Consider the following 15,314-nt stretch of genomic DNA (forward strand, 5'->3'; position numbering starts at 1 on the left):
GCAAAATTTAAATTGATCTGGAAATATTTCCATGGCTGTACTGATGGTTTCGTAAGATTTCCACAAGAATAATTATGTATTAAATATTTTTTCCCAAAAGTAGTTTTAAAACTTTTTTAAATAATGAATTTATATGTTACTGAAGAATGTACTTTATGTACACACTGTATGGTCATAAGTACCCAAATTTAACCTATACCGATTTATTGTTACTAAAATATATAGCATTTTTTTCGATAATCTACTCAAATTTTTTAATCAATCAATTGCATAATTGCTGAATTCTTCACTATAATTCTCTTCTTTTCTATAATAAAAATATATGAACTGCGATTTACAATTCCTTATTTTCCATATTTCCCAGTATAAACGGGCAAAATTTAAATTGATCTGGAAATATTTCCATGGCTGTACTGATGGTTTCGTAAGATTTCCACAAGAATAATTATGTATTAAATATTTTTTCCCAAAAGTAGTTTTAAAACTTTTTTAAATAATGAATTTATATGTTACTGAAGAATGTACTTTATGTACACACTGTATGGTCATAAGTACCCAAATTTAACCTATACCGATTTATTGTTACTAAAATATATAGCATTTTTTTCGATAATCTACTCAAATTTTTTAATCAATCAATTGCATAATTGCTGAATTCTTCACTATAATTCTCTTCTTTTCTATAATAAAAATATATGAACTGCGATTTACAATTCCTTATTTTCCATATTTCCCAGTATAAACGGGCAAAATTTAAATTGATCTGGAAATATTTCCATGGCTGTACTGATGGTTTCGTAAGATTTCCACAAGAATAATTATGTATTAAATATTTTTTCCCAAAAGTAGATTTAAAACTTTTTTAAATAATGAATTTATATGTTACTGAAGAATGTACTTTATGTACACACTGTATGGTCATAAGTACCCAAATTTAACCTATACCGATTTATTGTTACTAAAATATATAGCATTTTTTTCGATAATCTACTCAAATTTTTTAATCAATCAATTGCATAATTGCTGAATTCTTCACTATAATTCTCTTCTTTTCTATAATAAAAATATATGAACTGCGATTTACAATTCCTTATTTTCCATATTTCCCAGTATAAACGGGCAAAATTTAAATTGATCTGGAAATATTTCCATGGCTGTACTGATGGTTTCGTAAGATTTCCACAAGAATAATTATGTATTAAATATTTTTTCCCAAAAGTAGTTTTAAAACTTTTTTAAATAATGAATTTATATGTTACTGAAGAATGTACTTTATGTACACACTGTATGGTCATAAGTACCCAAATTTAACCTATACCGATTTATTGTTACTAAAATATATAGCATTTTTTTCGATAATCTACTCAAATTTTTTAATCAATCAATTGCATAATTGCTGAATTCTTCACTATAGTTCTCTTCTTTCCTATAATAAAAATTTATGAACTGCGATTTACAATTCCTTATTTTCCATATTTCCCAGTATAAACGGGCAAAATTTAAATTGATCTGGAAATATTTCCATGGCTGTACTGATGGTTTCGTAAGATTTCCACACGAATAATTATGTATTAAATATTTTTTCCCAAAAGTAGTTTCAAAACTTTTTTAAATAATGAATTTATATGTTACTGAAGAATGTACTTTATGTACACACTGTATGGTCATAAGTACCCAAATTTAACCTAAACCGATTTATTGTTACTAAAAAATAAAGCATTTTTTTCGATAATCTACTCAAATTTTTTAATCAATCAATTGCATAATTGCTGAATTCTTCACTATAATTCTCTTCTTTTCTATAATAAAAATATATGAACTGCGATTTACAATTCCTTATTTTCCATATTTCCCAGTATAAACGGGCAAAATTTAAATTGATCTGGAAATATTTCCATGGCTGTACTGATGGTTTCGTAAGATTTCCACAAGAATAATTATGTATTAAATATTTTTTCCCAAAAGTAGTTTTAAAACTTTTTTAAATAATGAATTTATATGTTACTGAAGAATGTACTTTATGTACACACTGTATGGTCATAAGTACCCAAATTTAACCTATACCGATTTATTGTTACTAAAATATATAGCATTTTTTTCGATAATCTACTCAAATTTTTTAATCAATCAATTGCATAATTGCTGAATTCTTCACTATAGTTCTCTTCTTTCCTATAATAAAAATTTATGAACTGCGATTTACAATTCCTTATTTTCCATATTTCCCAGTATAAACGGGCAAAATTTAAATTGATCTGGAAATATTTCCATGGCTGTACTGATGGTTTCGTAAGATTTCCACACGAATAATTATGTATTAAATATTTTTTCCCAAAAGTAGTTTCAAAACTTTTTTAAATAATGAATTTATATGTTACTGAAGAATGTACTTTATGTACACACTGTATGGTCATAAGTACCCAAATTTAACCTAAACCGATTTATTGTTACTAAAAAATAAAGCATTTTTTTCGATAATCTACTCAAATTTTTTAATCAATCAATTGCATAATTGCTGAATTCTTCACTATAATTTTCTTCTTTTCTATAATAAAAATATATGAACTGCGATTTACAATTCCTTATTTTCCATATTTCCCAGTATAAACGGGCAAAATTTAAATTGATCTGGAAATATTTCCATGGCTGTACTGATGGTTTCGTAAGATTTCCACAAGAATAATTATGTATTAAATATTTTTTCCCAAAAGTAGATTTAAAACTTTTTTAAATAATGAATTTATATGTTACTGAAGAATGTACTTTATGTAAACACTGTATGGTCATAAGTACCCAAATTTAACCTAAACCGATTTATTGTTACTAAAATATATAGCATTTTTTTCGATAATCTACTCAAATTTTTTAATCAATCAATTGCATAATTGCTGAATTCTTCACTATAATTCTCTTCTTTTCTATAATAAAAATATATGAACTGCGATTTACAATTCCTTATTTTCCATATTTCCCAGTATAAACGGGCAAAATTTAAATTGATCTGGAAATATTTCCATGGCTGTACTGATGGTTTCGTAAGATTTCCACAAGAATAATTATGTATTAAATATTTTTTCCCAAAAGTAGTTTTAAAACTTTTTTAAATAATGAATTTATATGTTACTGAAGAATGTACTTTATGTACATACTGTATGGTCATAAGTACCCAAATTTAACCTAAACCGATTTATTGTTACTAAAATATATAGCATTTTTTTCGATAATCTACTCAAATTTTTTAATCAATCAATTGCATAATTGCTGAATTCTTCACTATAATTCTCTTCTTTTCTATAATAAGAATATATGAACTGCGATTTACAATTCCTTATTTTCCATATTTCCCAGTATAAACGGGCAAAATTTAAATTGATCTGGAAATATTTCCATGGCTGTACTGATGGTTTCGTAAGATTTCCACACGAATAATTATGTATTAAATATTTTTTCCCAAAAGTAGTTTCAAAACTTTTTTGAATAATGAATTTATATGTTACTGAAGAATGTACTTTATGTACACACTGTATGGTCATAAGTACCCAAATTTAACCTAAACCGATTTATTGTTACTAAAATATATAGCATTTTTTTCGATAATCTACTCAAATTTTTTAATCAATCAATTGCATAATTGCTGAATTCTTCACTATAATTTTCTTCTTTTCTATAATAAGAATATATGAACTGCGATTTACAATTCCTTATTTTCCATATTTCCCAGTATAAACGGGCAAAATTTAAATTGATCTGGAAATATTTCCATGGCTGTACTGATGGTTTCGTAAGATTTCCACAAGAATAATTATGTATTAAATATTTTTTCCCAAAAGTAGTTTTAAAACTTTTTTAAATAATGAATTTATATGTTACTGAAGAATGTACTTTATGTACACACTGTATGGTCATAAGTACCCAAATTTAACCTAAACCGATTTATTGTTACTAAAATATATAGCATTTTTTTCGATAATCTACTCAAATTTTTTAATCAATCAATTGCATAATTGCTGAATTCTCCACTATAATTCTCTTCTTTCCTATAATAAAAATTTATGAACTGCGATTTACAATTCCTTATTTTCCATATTTCCCAGTATAAACGGGCAAAATTTAAATTGATCTGGAAATATTTCCATGGCTGTACTGATGGTTTCGTAAGATTTCCACAAGAATAATTATGTATTAAATATTTTTTCCCAAAAGTAGTTTTAAAACTTTTTTAAATAATGAATTTATATGTTACTGAAGAATGTACTTTATGTACACACTGTATGGTCATAAGTACCCAAATTTAACCTAAACCGATTTATTGTTACTAAAATATATAGCATTTTTTTCGATAATCTACTCAAATTTTTTAATCAATCAATTGCATAATTGCTGAATTCTTCACTATAATTCTCTTCTTTTCTATAATAAAAATATATGAACTGCGATTTACAATTCCTTATTTTCCATATTTCCCAGTATAAACGGGCAAAATTTAAATTGATCTGGAAATATTTCCATGGCTGTACTGATGGTTTCGTAAGATTTCCACAAGAATAATTATGTATTAAATATTTTTTCCCAAAAGTAGTTTTAAAACTTTTTTAAATAATGAATTTATATGTTACTGAAGAATGTACTTTATGTACACACTGTATGGTCATAAGTACGCAAATTTAACCTATACCGATTTATTGTTACTAAAATATATAGCATTTTTTTCGATAATCTACTCAAATTTTTTAATCAATCAATTGCATAATTGCTGAATTCTTCACTATAATTCTCTTCTTTTCTATAATAAAAATTTATGAACTGCGATTTACAATTCCTTATTTTCCATATTTCCCAGTATAAACGGGCAAAATTTAAATTGATCTGGAAATTTCCGAAATTCCCTAGCCTGGTAGGCCTTTCGCAGTAATAGATAATCCTATTTCCCTCAGGAGTTATGAATATCATTTCTGTATGATGAAGGCAGTCTTTTGAATACGCAATGAATACTTTGAACGATGGTAAACATATCTTTCTCGTAAAGGGTAGAACCAAAAATTGCATGCACGTGCCTGAGACAGGGTCAAACACGAGGTTTATTCCTATGTCTACATAACTGAATGTATTAAATTTTTCACCCAAGAAGCATGTCAGGATCAAATAAGTGTCAAATAAAATGAAATGAAATCATTCATTCGAAAAAATGAATAGAACTCGTTGAGAGTTGTTTATTTGAATTCATTCAGAGAAATTCGTTTTTTGAATATTTCTTAAAATGTACTGGATCAGGGGCAAGGAACCCCATAATGAGAAATTTCGATGCTTATTTCTTTTCGATCAATTAAATGTTTTGAAAAATCTCATTGTAATCTCCCTCAATTTTTTTTTCGGTTAGCGGGTTTGAAAGGAGAATGAAGTATACAATAATTCGATTCCTTTTTCACAGAAGTTTTGATCAATAGAAAGAATTTTCATTCAATAGGCGTTAAAAATGATTCATTAGAATGTATATTAAGAGGACACAAAAGCTTAAAAATGTAAATTATATATTTTCATCGAGCATATGACTTTTTTTCGAAAGAATTTCCTTCACGAAATTTTTCGAATGAAATGATTATTCTATAAAATAATTCTTTTCAAATATTACCTCTCTTCTTTATTATCGAATGAAGGAGAAGAATTTGATATATGTTCAATAATAAAAACGGGTATTGAGTGTTTGTATAATAACATTTATTCCCTAAAACTCTTTTCTACATTATTAACACTATTTTTCACAACCTTTCCAACTTTCGTGGCACCATCAATTATAGAGTCCAACACATGTTTTCCACTGGTTTCAAGATCATCCCTAAATTTTTGCGCACTGGGTTGTACAGCTTTGATTACTTTATCAATGGGTTCCATGGCGGCTTCTAAATTCTTATTGAAACTTGCCTTCAATTCTTCTGCTTTCTTAACGTTGTTAGGACCAACGAATTGTTTCAAGGAGTCCGATGTCTTGGCAAGATGAGTTTGTACATTACTGACTACTTTCTGGAACTCTGGTTTGTTAGCTTCGATACCTTTCTTGACTATATCCATGAAACTTTCTATGCTGGAAGCGACTTTTTTGGCATCGGTTTTGATTTTTTCCATCACTTTTTGCGATGTCACATCACTGAATCCTGTTGCATCAGAAAAACTTTTCACAACGTTGTTGGCATCTTCAGTAAGTTTTTCCACCACCGACTTATGTGTAGTTTCCACTGGTTTAGCACAGAGCAATGAGCTCTGAAGTGCTACAATGATGAAAACTGTTAACAAGCTTATTTTATTCATCTTGTTTCGTTTCAAAGATGTTTTGCAACTGGATATTTTGCAGCTTCTACTGGACTGTATAAGAGCCGTTTCTACCCCCTTCTTCGTCAATAGTTCTTATCGCCCTATACTTTATCTTAAGAGAAAGTGGCATAAATGGAATACCTTCGAGAGTCATATCGGATGTTATCTGAAATTAGGTAAAGGTATGTCTGCACATTCTTTCAAATCAAAACACTTTCCATGTTATTTGATTATTCGTTATTCATCTTAAGGAATCTACTCGCATTTCTGATTATTTGATCTATAGATTTTGAAGACAAACATTCCACGATGAAATTTGAAGAATTATTATGGTTTCAACATAATTTTAAAATCAATGATGTGAAATTTCAGATGATTTATTGTTTAAAATAGTATTGTTCCATGACTCCTCATATTGGTATATTGAATTAAGGAAATTATTAGTAAGTTTTGAATGGAAACGAGGAAAGCAATGGCGGGAGTCAGGAGTTTTTGAGCGCTCGTTCATTAATTAGCCAATGCACCTTGAAGGTCACTTAACTATATATATGTGGCCTCCAAGGGTGCTATTTACGCTTGGATATACTAGCTCTCACAAGCTCATCACTTCTCGCTACTGCTTTTCTCATTTTCTTTTCGATATTCTTCTTGAATTTTTGATAATTCTGGTTTTGCTGTCAGTACGAAATTAAGCATGTAACTTGGAATTGTTTTTTATATTCACTTGCAGAATATCACCTAAGATCTTTTGTCACTGCAATATTAATTTCTTTTTTCGATCCTGTTCAACTTTTTTATTGTTCTGATTAAGCTATCACCACGGAATCTCGATATAGTTATTTTATTTTATATACAATGTACTGCCAAATCCCAACTCCATTGGACTTGCAGTCATGCAAATGTTGGTTATTTCTTTTCGAATATTCTATTTTTATAATTTTGATGATGTAATCAGTATAGAATGTTACATGAAGATCACTTAACTGTTTATATGTGGCCTCCAAGGGTGCCATTTACGCATGGATGTACTAGCCCTCACAAGCTCATCACTTCATGCTACTGCTTTTCTCATTTTTTTTTCGATATTCTTCTTGAATTTTTGATGATTTTGGTTTTGCTGTCAGTACGAAATTAAGCATGTAACTTGGAATTGTTTTTTATATTCACTTGCAGAATATCACCTAAGATCTTTTGTCACTGCAATATTAATTTCTTTTTTCGATCCTGTTCAACTTTTTTATTGTTCTGATTAAGCTATCACCACGGAATCTCGATATAGTTATTTTATTTTATATACAATGTACTGCCAAATCTCAACTCCATTGGACTTGCAGTCATGCAAATGTTGGTTATTTCTTTTCGAATATTCTATTTTTATAATTTTGATGATGTAATCAGTATAGAATGTTACATGAAGATCACTTAACTGTTTATATGTGGCCTCCAAGGGTGCCATTTACGCATGGATGTACTAGCCCTCACAAGCTCATCACTTCATGCTACTGCTTTTCTCATTTTTTTTTCAATATTCTTCTTGAATTTTTGATGATTCTGGTTTTGCTGTCAGTACGAAATTAAGCATGTAACTTGGAATTGTTTTTTATATTCACTTGCAGAATCTCACCTAAGATCTTTTGTCACTGCAATATTAATTTTTTTTTCGATCCTGTTCAACTTTTTTATTGTTCTGATTAAGCTATCACCACGGAATCTCGATATAGTTATTTTATTTTATATACAATGTACTGCCAAATCCCAACTCCATTGAACACAATTTTAAACAGTCATATTTTACCCTAACAATTTTGAGTCTTTAGGATCTTTTGTTCTATAGTTATCGTGTTAGTAATCGGCCGAACAGATGGACAGAATTGAATTTTAGCACGGATTCGTCATAAGTCTTATCGTTTTAGACCATTTCCGGACCAAGATTCGAAAAATATTGTCTGAACGAAATTTGAATATATTGTTCTCATATTTTTTCTAACAAAAAATATATTTATGAAATTTTTTAAGCGATTGAAGTTTCGTAATTAGATTAAACCAAAAATTTATAATAACGAATATCTTCCATCAGTAGTAGTCAATTCACTGGTTTCTATACATTGTTTATAGAGATGATTCATGCTAAGATACTTTCATGATTTTATGGATCGCTGATAAAATATTGTGAATTCCCTAGACCTTGATACCCTAGTAATTGTCACAAAGTACAAAATGAATAAATAAACAACCAATTAATTAACTTTTAAACAAGGAAATAACTATCAATCATATAAACAATTAGTTCATTATCGAATTCTTCGATTTATTTACATCTACATACCGCTTAGGAAAACTTTTCTTCGAACATTGTTTGTAATTCTTCTCATAGAGTACTTCGGATTTAGCGATGATATTAATTTTGATTGATTCGAACTTAATGTGATATGATTCTTTAGAAAAAATATTGCATGGCTGATCTGTATTGGTTTCACAAAAATTTCCACAAGAATAATTATGTATTATATATATTTTCCCAATGTTAGACCTTTAAAATCTAGAATAAGCATTTTGGGAGAATAGCAACCAAAATTAAGAAGGAACGACTGTTCATTGAGGGCATTCATCAAATTTTTTCTTGAAATTAGGGATAAAATCGATTGCTATTCCACATTGATTCTATCAGCTTGCGAACATTCCATGAAAAAGTGACGACAAACGATCATGAGCATAGAAGATTATATTACTGAGATTATACCGAATATAATATTCCTTGATACAACATTTTTTAATGTTCATATGTAAAATTTAAAATTTCATTCAGATTTAAAATCCCTCGTCGGTATATTTATTATAATTATATCGTTTACGTGATACCGGCCGTCTAGCCGGCCGTGAACATCATGATAACTTTCGAACTAAGCAATACAGAAACTGGGAGAAATTCGGAAATCAAATTACTCATTGAAGTTTTTTTAGGTCAAAATTCTATTAGTGGTTTCATAAATATGACCGTTCAAAATGCTTTTAGATGTGAATTAATAATCTCAAGCTTCATGCAAAATTCTTTATCGAAGGCGTCATGAGAAACCAGAAATATGAGGGAAAATCACCCTAAATTTCCGTGATCAATGACATATGCGATAACAATTTCAAGATTCGAGAAAATTTGGTTAATTCATCTGGAGCAGAGAAAATTGCAAAGAAAAATTGAAAGAGAAAAACTAATATTTCTTGTTAACAGATCCAATCGTGTGGAGATTTCACTTGTAGATATGAAATAACAATTTTAAAATCGATGAAAAACACCATATTGCTGACTACACAAAAAGGAGTGAGGTTTTTTTTACCCCATAAAAGGAAATTATACACAAGAGTGTAAAATTTTGTCATCATAATCGTGTAGTACGCCCTGATCAGTGAATCTGAATTTCATATATCTCTCTTGAAAAAATATAATGAACAGAATAGTTCCGAGAAAAAAAAATTAATATCAGCAAATTCCATTGAAACAATGCTGCATAAAAAAAATGTTGTGCTAATATATTCTAAGATTTCAGTATTGCAATAACAAATTTTTTAAATCTGTCTAGTACCTATAAATATTCAGTTTTGAAATACCAATAATCTAATAGAAAGCAATGACAGTTTTTTTTCTCTCACAATATCTTAGTACCTTTTCACGAAAAAAATCTCAATTGATAAAAATGCGGCGGGACTCGAAACTATAGTTTTTTGAGTTACGATTTTTTTTTTATTTGATCCTTATACACTTTAAATGTATTATCAATCAAAATACCAATAGATAAATTCACATTTTTCTTTCATGAAGATATCAGAATTTGTTATACTATTCCACATTTATATTCCATCAAAATAAAAGCCTCCCCAGATTAATACTCTTCAAAAATGTCCCCTGAAGATAAAGCGGAACAAGACATCCTACCTTAAAAGATATCGATAATGGATCGAATGGCGTCGAAGAAGTTTGGAATTCTTTCACGTCAAACAAATGACAGAATCCGTAGATAACAACTTACCGAGTTTAAACTGATAAAGGGAGAGTATATAATCCGAGGTTTAACAGTAGATGAATCAGTTCTTCCTGGTTTGTAATTCAAGCATCATCAACATGAACAAGTTCATCGCTACCACAATCTTGTGCTTGATCGCCTTCCAGGCATCAATGACCACCGCAAAGGTAGTCCCTGTGCAAAAATCAGTTTTTGAAACTCTCGCCGAAGATGCCCGCAATGTTGTCAAAAGTTTCGCCGACGCCACTGGAATCAGTACCCTCAGCTCCGAAAAAGTAATCCAAACCATCGAGATCGATGCCAAAAAAGTTGCAGCCAACATCGATAGTTTCGTTGAACAAGTGAAGAAGGACGTTGATGCAAACAAACCAGAATTAGACAAGGTGATCAAACAGGTGAAAACAGAACTGATCAAAACTTCCGAATCTCTGAAGAAATTGGCTGGACCTGAAGCAACCAAGAAGGTAGAAGAAGTAACAAAAGCCCTAGAGAAGAACCTCAACGAAGCCATCGAACAAGTCAACAAAGTAGTCAAAGCAGTGCAACCTAGTGCTGAGAAGTTGAGGACCGACCTTGAAGCCAGTGGAAAAGTTGTGCTGAAATCAATTGTTGATGGAGCTAAGAACATTGGAAAGATCGTAGATGAAACTGTGAAGAAAGTTGAGAAATCTTTGAAATGAAAGCATTTGTAATATACCATTCTGAATAAAAAGTTTAAATCATTGCATATTAATAGAATAATTTTGTGTCCTTACTTGAGATCGAAATGATTTCGCTGCAAATCCTAAATAATTGTGCATCTCTTATATAACAGTAATCATGAAAAGACCTAAAACGGTGAGTGGATAGTTTCCAAATTCAATAATAACTTAGAGTGATTGTTTATTTGAATGATAACTGTTGACCTAGGTTCTATCAATTCAGCAGAATAATAAATTTTATTGGTATCACATAATTTTCTTTCTCCTGAATGAATGTATTAAACATTGAAGGGGATATTCCCAATATAATTTCGTGATGTTAATCTTATGACAGACTTTTTTTTGTATAGGTTGGATCTTCTAAATCAAACAATCAATCGCCAATATGGAAATCTTGAATTTTTTGACGCTGATCCCAATTAGATAATTATCTAGCTGCTTACTAAATGTTTTTGAGCGCTTATCTCAAGGGACCAGATATAATAGATAGATATAATTTTGCTGAAAAATATGTCGTCTATTTTGAACATTGGGAAGAAAGTGCTCGAAAACGATTAAATTCTACTGACTGATGAACAATTCGAGTTCAAAATCGATTCTGCCTGTCGTCAATTCGAAAGTAAAACTTTAGGGTACAAACATCTTGCCATTCGTTAATGAGCAAAATCCATTAGATGGTTCTTTGATCATACCCAGATGAAATTCTGTTGATGAAAGGATCTTCTCTCTCGTGTGAAATAACATATTTCACAGCATATTCCATGAAAATCAACAAAATATGTATGGTACAATGATTTCATTACATATGAATGCACTATATTTCAAGATTTTTCGATATTACTATGGAAAATCCCTATGAATGCATTCCAATATGAATTTTATCAATAATATTTTCTCTCAAAACATTACTTCCGGTTGGTTATTCAGTTGCGAGGCGTAGCGCATCACGGAAATAATTCACAAGCCCTAATGGTTTCAATAGTTCACTGATAACACAAGTAATGCCCTGACGGCGCAAAATGTTTGAAAGATAAACTCATCGTAGAACAACTCCCCAGAACTATCTTGTGTTCGGAACTCACCCTAATAATCTGTCTGGCAGAACTTGTCGGAACGCATCGTGATATGACGTTAATACAGAGACTACTCCATATGAAGCATCAAAAAACGATTCACAAAAAATTACCACATTAAAAATGATTATTAAATCATACCAGTGTGTAATTTCTTGATGAGAAAAATAGCAGACAAGTTCAAAACAACGCAGATTCAAAAATATTGATCTACAATAATATCGAATAAGTAAGAGACACACTGAAGTGGCTTTTGCGAGCCACACGAATTCAAAACGTCTTAAGCTGTAATATGGCATTTTTTTCAATTTTTCTTTGTGATATTCTCTGATTCCGGTAATGCCTTCAACATAAAATTCACAATGAGACTTGAAATTAATATATTACATCTAACTACATCTAATCTACTTCGGCTGATTTTTGGCATGGATCCACGTTCCTCCTGTAAACCATTTTTCATTAAAAATGGCATCTTGACCGTTCCATGTGTCTATATTTATAAGTCTCTTGTACATATCAGGGATCATTATGCATCTTTCGAAAAACTTTCTAGTTATCACAGCTATGCTACTAGAAACACTGCTATACTCTCTCTGCCTAAGCACAGCACATCCAAATTCGAAAATTCACCTACTTATTAAGGACTAAAATTGTTCAATAAATTGCCTGAATCAATCAAATTTTTAGATCGTACAAGTTTCAAAAAGAGAATAAAGTCTTTATTGCTTGGAAAATGTTTTTATAGCATAAACGAATATTTCCATGTTTCTCCTCTGAATTGTTAGGCATTTGTTCTATTATTATTGTTGCTATATATTATACTGAATTGTAATTCATTTGTTTATTTTTCTTTTCTTCTTTCTCTATGATGTGACTTATCTCATACATTTTATAATGTCTTAAGAGATCAATAAATGTTGTTATTGTTATTGTTATTATTGTTAAATGCTAAATTTTAGGCGAATCGAATAAGTTCATTCGAAATGATCAAGAAAAATATCTCGGGAACCATTGGAGATATTTTAGATATGTCCACACCAACACACTCATCCTTGAATAACGCAACTTTTTTTGTGATTTAATCCACCCTGTATCCCTAACGGTTTTCGATATCCCTCTAGTGCATCCTAAATAGTTCTAACCCTGAATATCTAGTCATTCAATATGAATCGGTTCTCAATCCAGAAAATACTTCAGAAAAAATTCAGAGATAAATGGGCGATAAAAAGAGTTCTTTCAACGAACTTCCTCAGCATCTGCTGTTCATCGCGTAAACGCTTCAATTCGCAGAAAAAAAATCAGCACTCCTGGACCCCATTCAACTTGAGAATTTTTTTTTCGCCTTGACAGGAATTTCATGAAAGAAGGCATAATCCTCCTTTTCAAGAGAGCAAAAGACATTACGAAAAAACTCAATGTTGACACTATGAAATATAAAAAAGTAGGGAAGTGGACGAATTCAGTTTCCACTTCTGCAATTGCTTAGTCAAATTCAACTCCTCTCTGAAAATGAATCAGCGGTATATAAACGCACAGAGTTAAGGGTAACTTGGCATGAAATGGCTTCATAAGAAATTATGAGTATCCTTCAAACGAAGGATTAGGGTTGGTAATCTCCTCCAAAGGGGGGAATACTGGGAGATTTCCAAATTCTATCCTTAGTCCTTCAAAAAGCCTGCAATCTCTCCCAGCCCCACAGCTTTAGAACTATCTGAAGATGGAGTGAACAGTAAGCGTGAAATTATCGAGTAATCGTTTGATGAAAATTGGGAATTCACTCTCAATAATTTAAAAATAAATGATTCAATTCCAATTTTTTGTTTCCTGGGACGTTCGACATTTTTCAGTGAAGATCTTTTTGAATTGAACTATTCTTGATATTGAAGTACTCTTACGGCTATAGGGAACTACTAGTCAAAATTTCAAAAGTTCATCACAAATATTCAGAGATTTGTAGTGAATATATTGAATTGATTATTGTCATCAATCAGATTAATTATGATTTCATTTCAAGGATAAAACCTTTCTTAATATCTTCATATAACTCTGAGCGATATTTGCTATCACTGTATAACTAGACCAAAGCTTTCCTTATCATTTATTTTTTCCACTTCGAAAGAGACAAAAAACATACCCAAACTGGATAGATTAACATTTCAAGAAAGTATGAAACGTCATATCATTTTGTCCCAAGGGAAATATGAAACGTCATATCATATTATCCCAAGGGAGAAATGAAACGTCATATTATATTGGCCTAAAGGAAATATAAAACGTCATATCATATTAAATAAAATAAAACGAAGTAATTTCCACTATGTTATTTAATTGTTTGCAACAATTGTTTCGCCACACTGTGGCTTCATCAGGCTACATTTCTGAACTGATAAGAGTACAAAGGTTTTCGGAATATTATATAGGAACAAAATTGACACAAAAATATTCGAAAGGGTATAAATTACAAAGTTATATTGGACCATTTACCGCCTGGGATTTCCAAACTATCGGAAGAAATTCAATAAAGGGGATGAGTTTACATCCGTTTGTTCGTTCAACAGAATATTTTGGGTATTAAACCTGTTTATTTCTAGGGATTCTAAGAGTGTTAGTCTTAAGCTCTTGTTTTCTAAATGAAGAATTTTAAAGTTATTATTGAAGGTATGGTCCCATTCTTTTAAGTGATTCGCGTAGGTTGAAAACGAACTATCAGATGTATAACTCTTTTGGTGTTCCTTTATCCTTTTATTGAAAGATCTTCCTTCGTTTTATTTTATTTATAATGAATTTCCGCCAAGTAAGGACCGAATCCATTAAATATTCATATCATATTGTCCCAAGGGAAATATGAAACGTCATATCATATTATCCCAAGGGAGAAATGAAACGTCATACCATATTGTCCCAAGGGAAAAACGAAACGTCATACCATATTGTCCCAAGGAAAAAACGAAACGTCATATCATATTGACCCAAGAAAAATATAAAACGTCATACCATATTGTCCGAACGGAATTATGAAATGTTATACCATATAGTCCACAGGAAAATATAAAACAAAACGTAATATCATTTTGCCCCAAGGGAGATATGAGACTTATTATATGGTCCCAAGGGAAATATAAAACGTCATAATTTACTATGTTAATGTGGGGTTTTCTAATCGCAGCAACAAATATAAAGTGTTTGGTGAATATTTTTTCTGGATTAGTCATCATCAA

General features: G+C 30.3%; 3 protein-coding genes across 3 annotated transcripts in view; 1 reads left to right on the forward strand and 2 right to left on the reverse strand.

Annotated features, from left to right (window-relative positions):
- The window catches only part of LOC123684447 (cholecystokinin receptor-like), a 128,897-nt gene that overhangs the window by 60,419 nt on the left and 53,164 nt on the right, over positions 1–15,314 (reverse strand). The window lies entirely within an intron of this gene.
- On the reverse strand, positions 5,694–6,583 carry LOC123684449. Its single transcript, XM_045623721.1, has one exon. It carries the CDS (start codon positions 6,301–6,303, stop codon positions 5,716–5,718), a length of 588 nt encoding a protein of 195 aa, XP_045479677.1. The 5' UTR covers positions 6,304–6,583; the 3' UTR covers positions 5,694–5,715.
- LOC123684448 lies at positions 10,378–11,049 on the forward strand. Its single transcript, XM_045623720.1, has one exon. The coding sequence runs from the start codon at positions 10,379–10,381 to the stop codon at positions 11,000–11,002; it is 624 nt and encodes a 207-aa protein (XP_045479676.1). The 5' UTR covers position 10,378; the 3' UTR covers positions 11,003–11,049.

The sequence above is a fragment of the Harmonia axyridis genome, chromosome 7 (assembly GCF_914767665.1).
Source record: "Harmonia axyridis chromosome 7, icHarAxyr1.1, whole genome shotgun sequence".
Classification (NCBI taxonomy): Eukaryota; Metazoa; Arthropoda; class Insecta; order Coleoptera; family Coccinellidae; genus Harmonia; species Harmonia axyridis.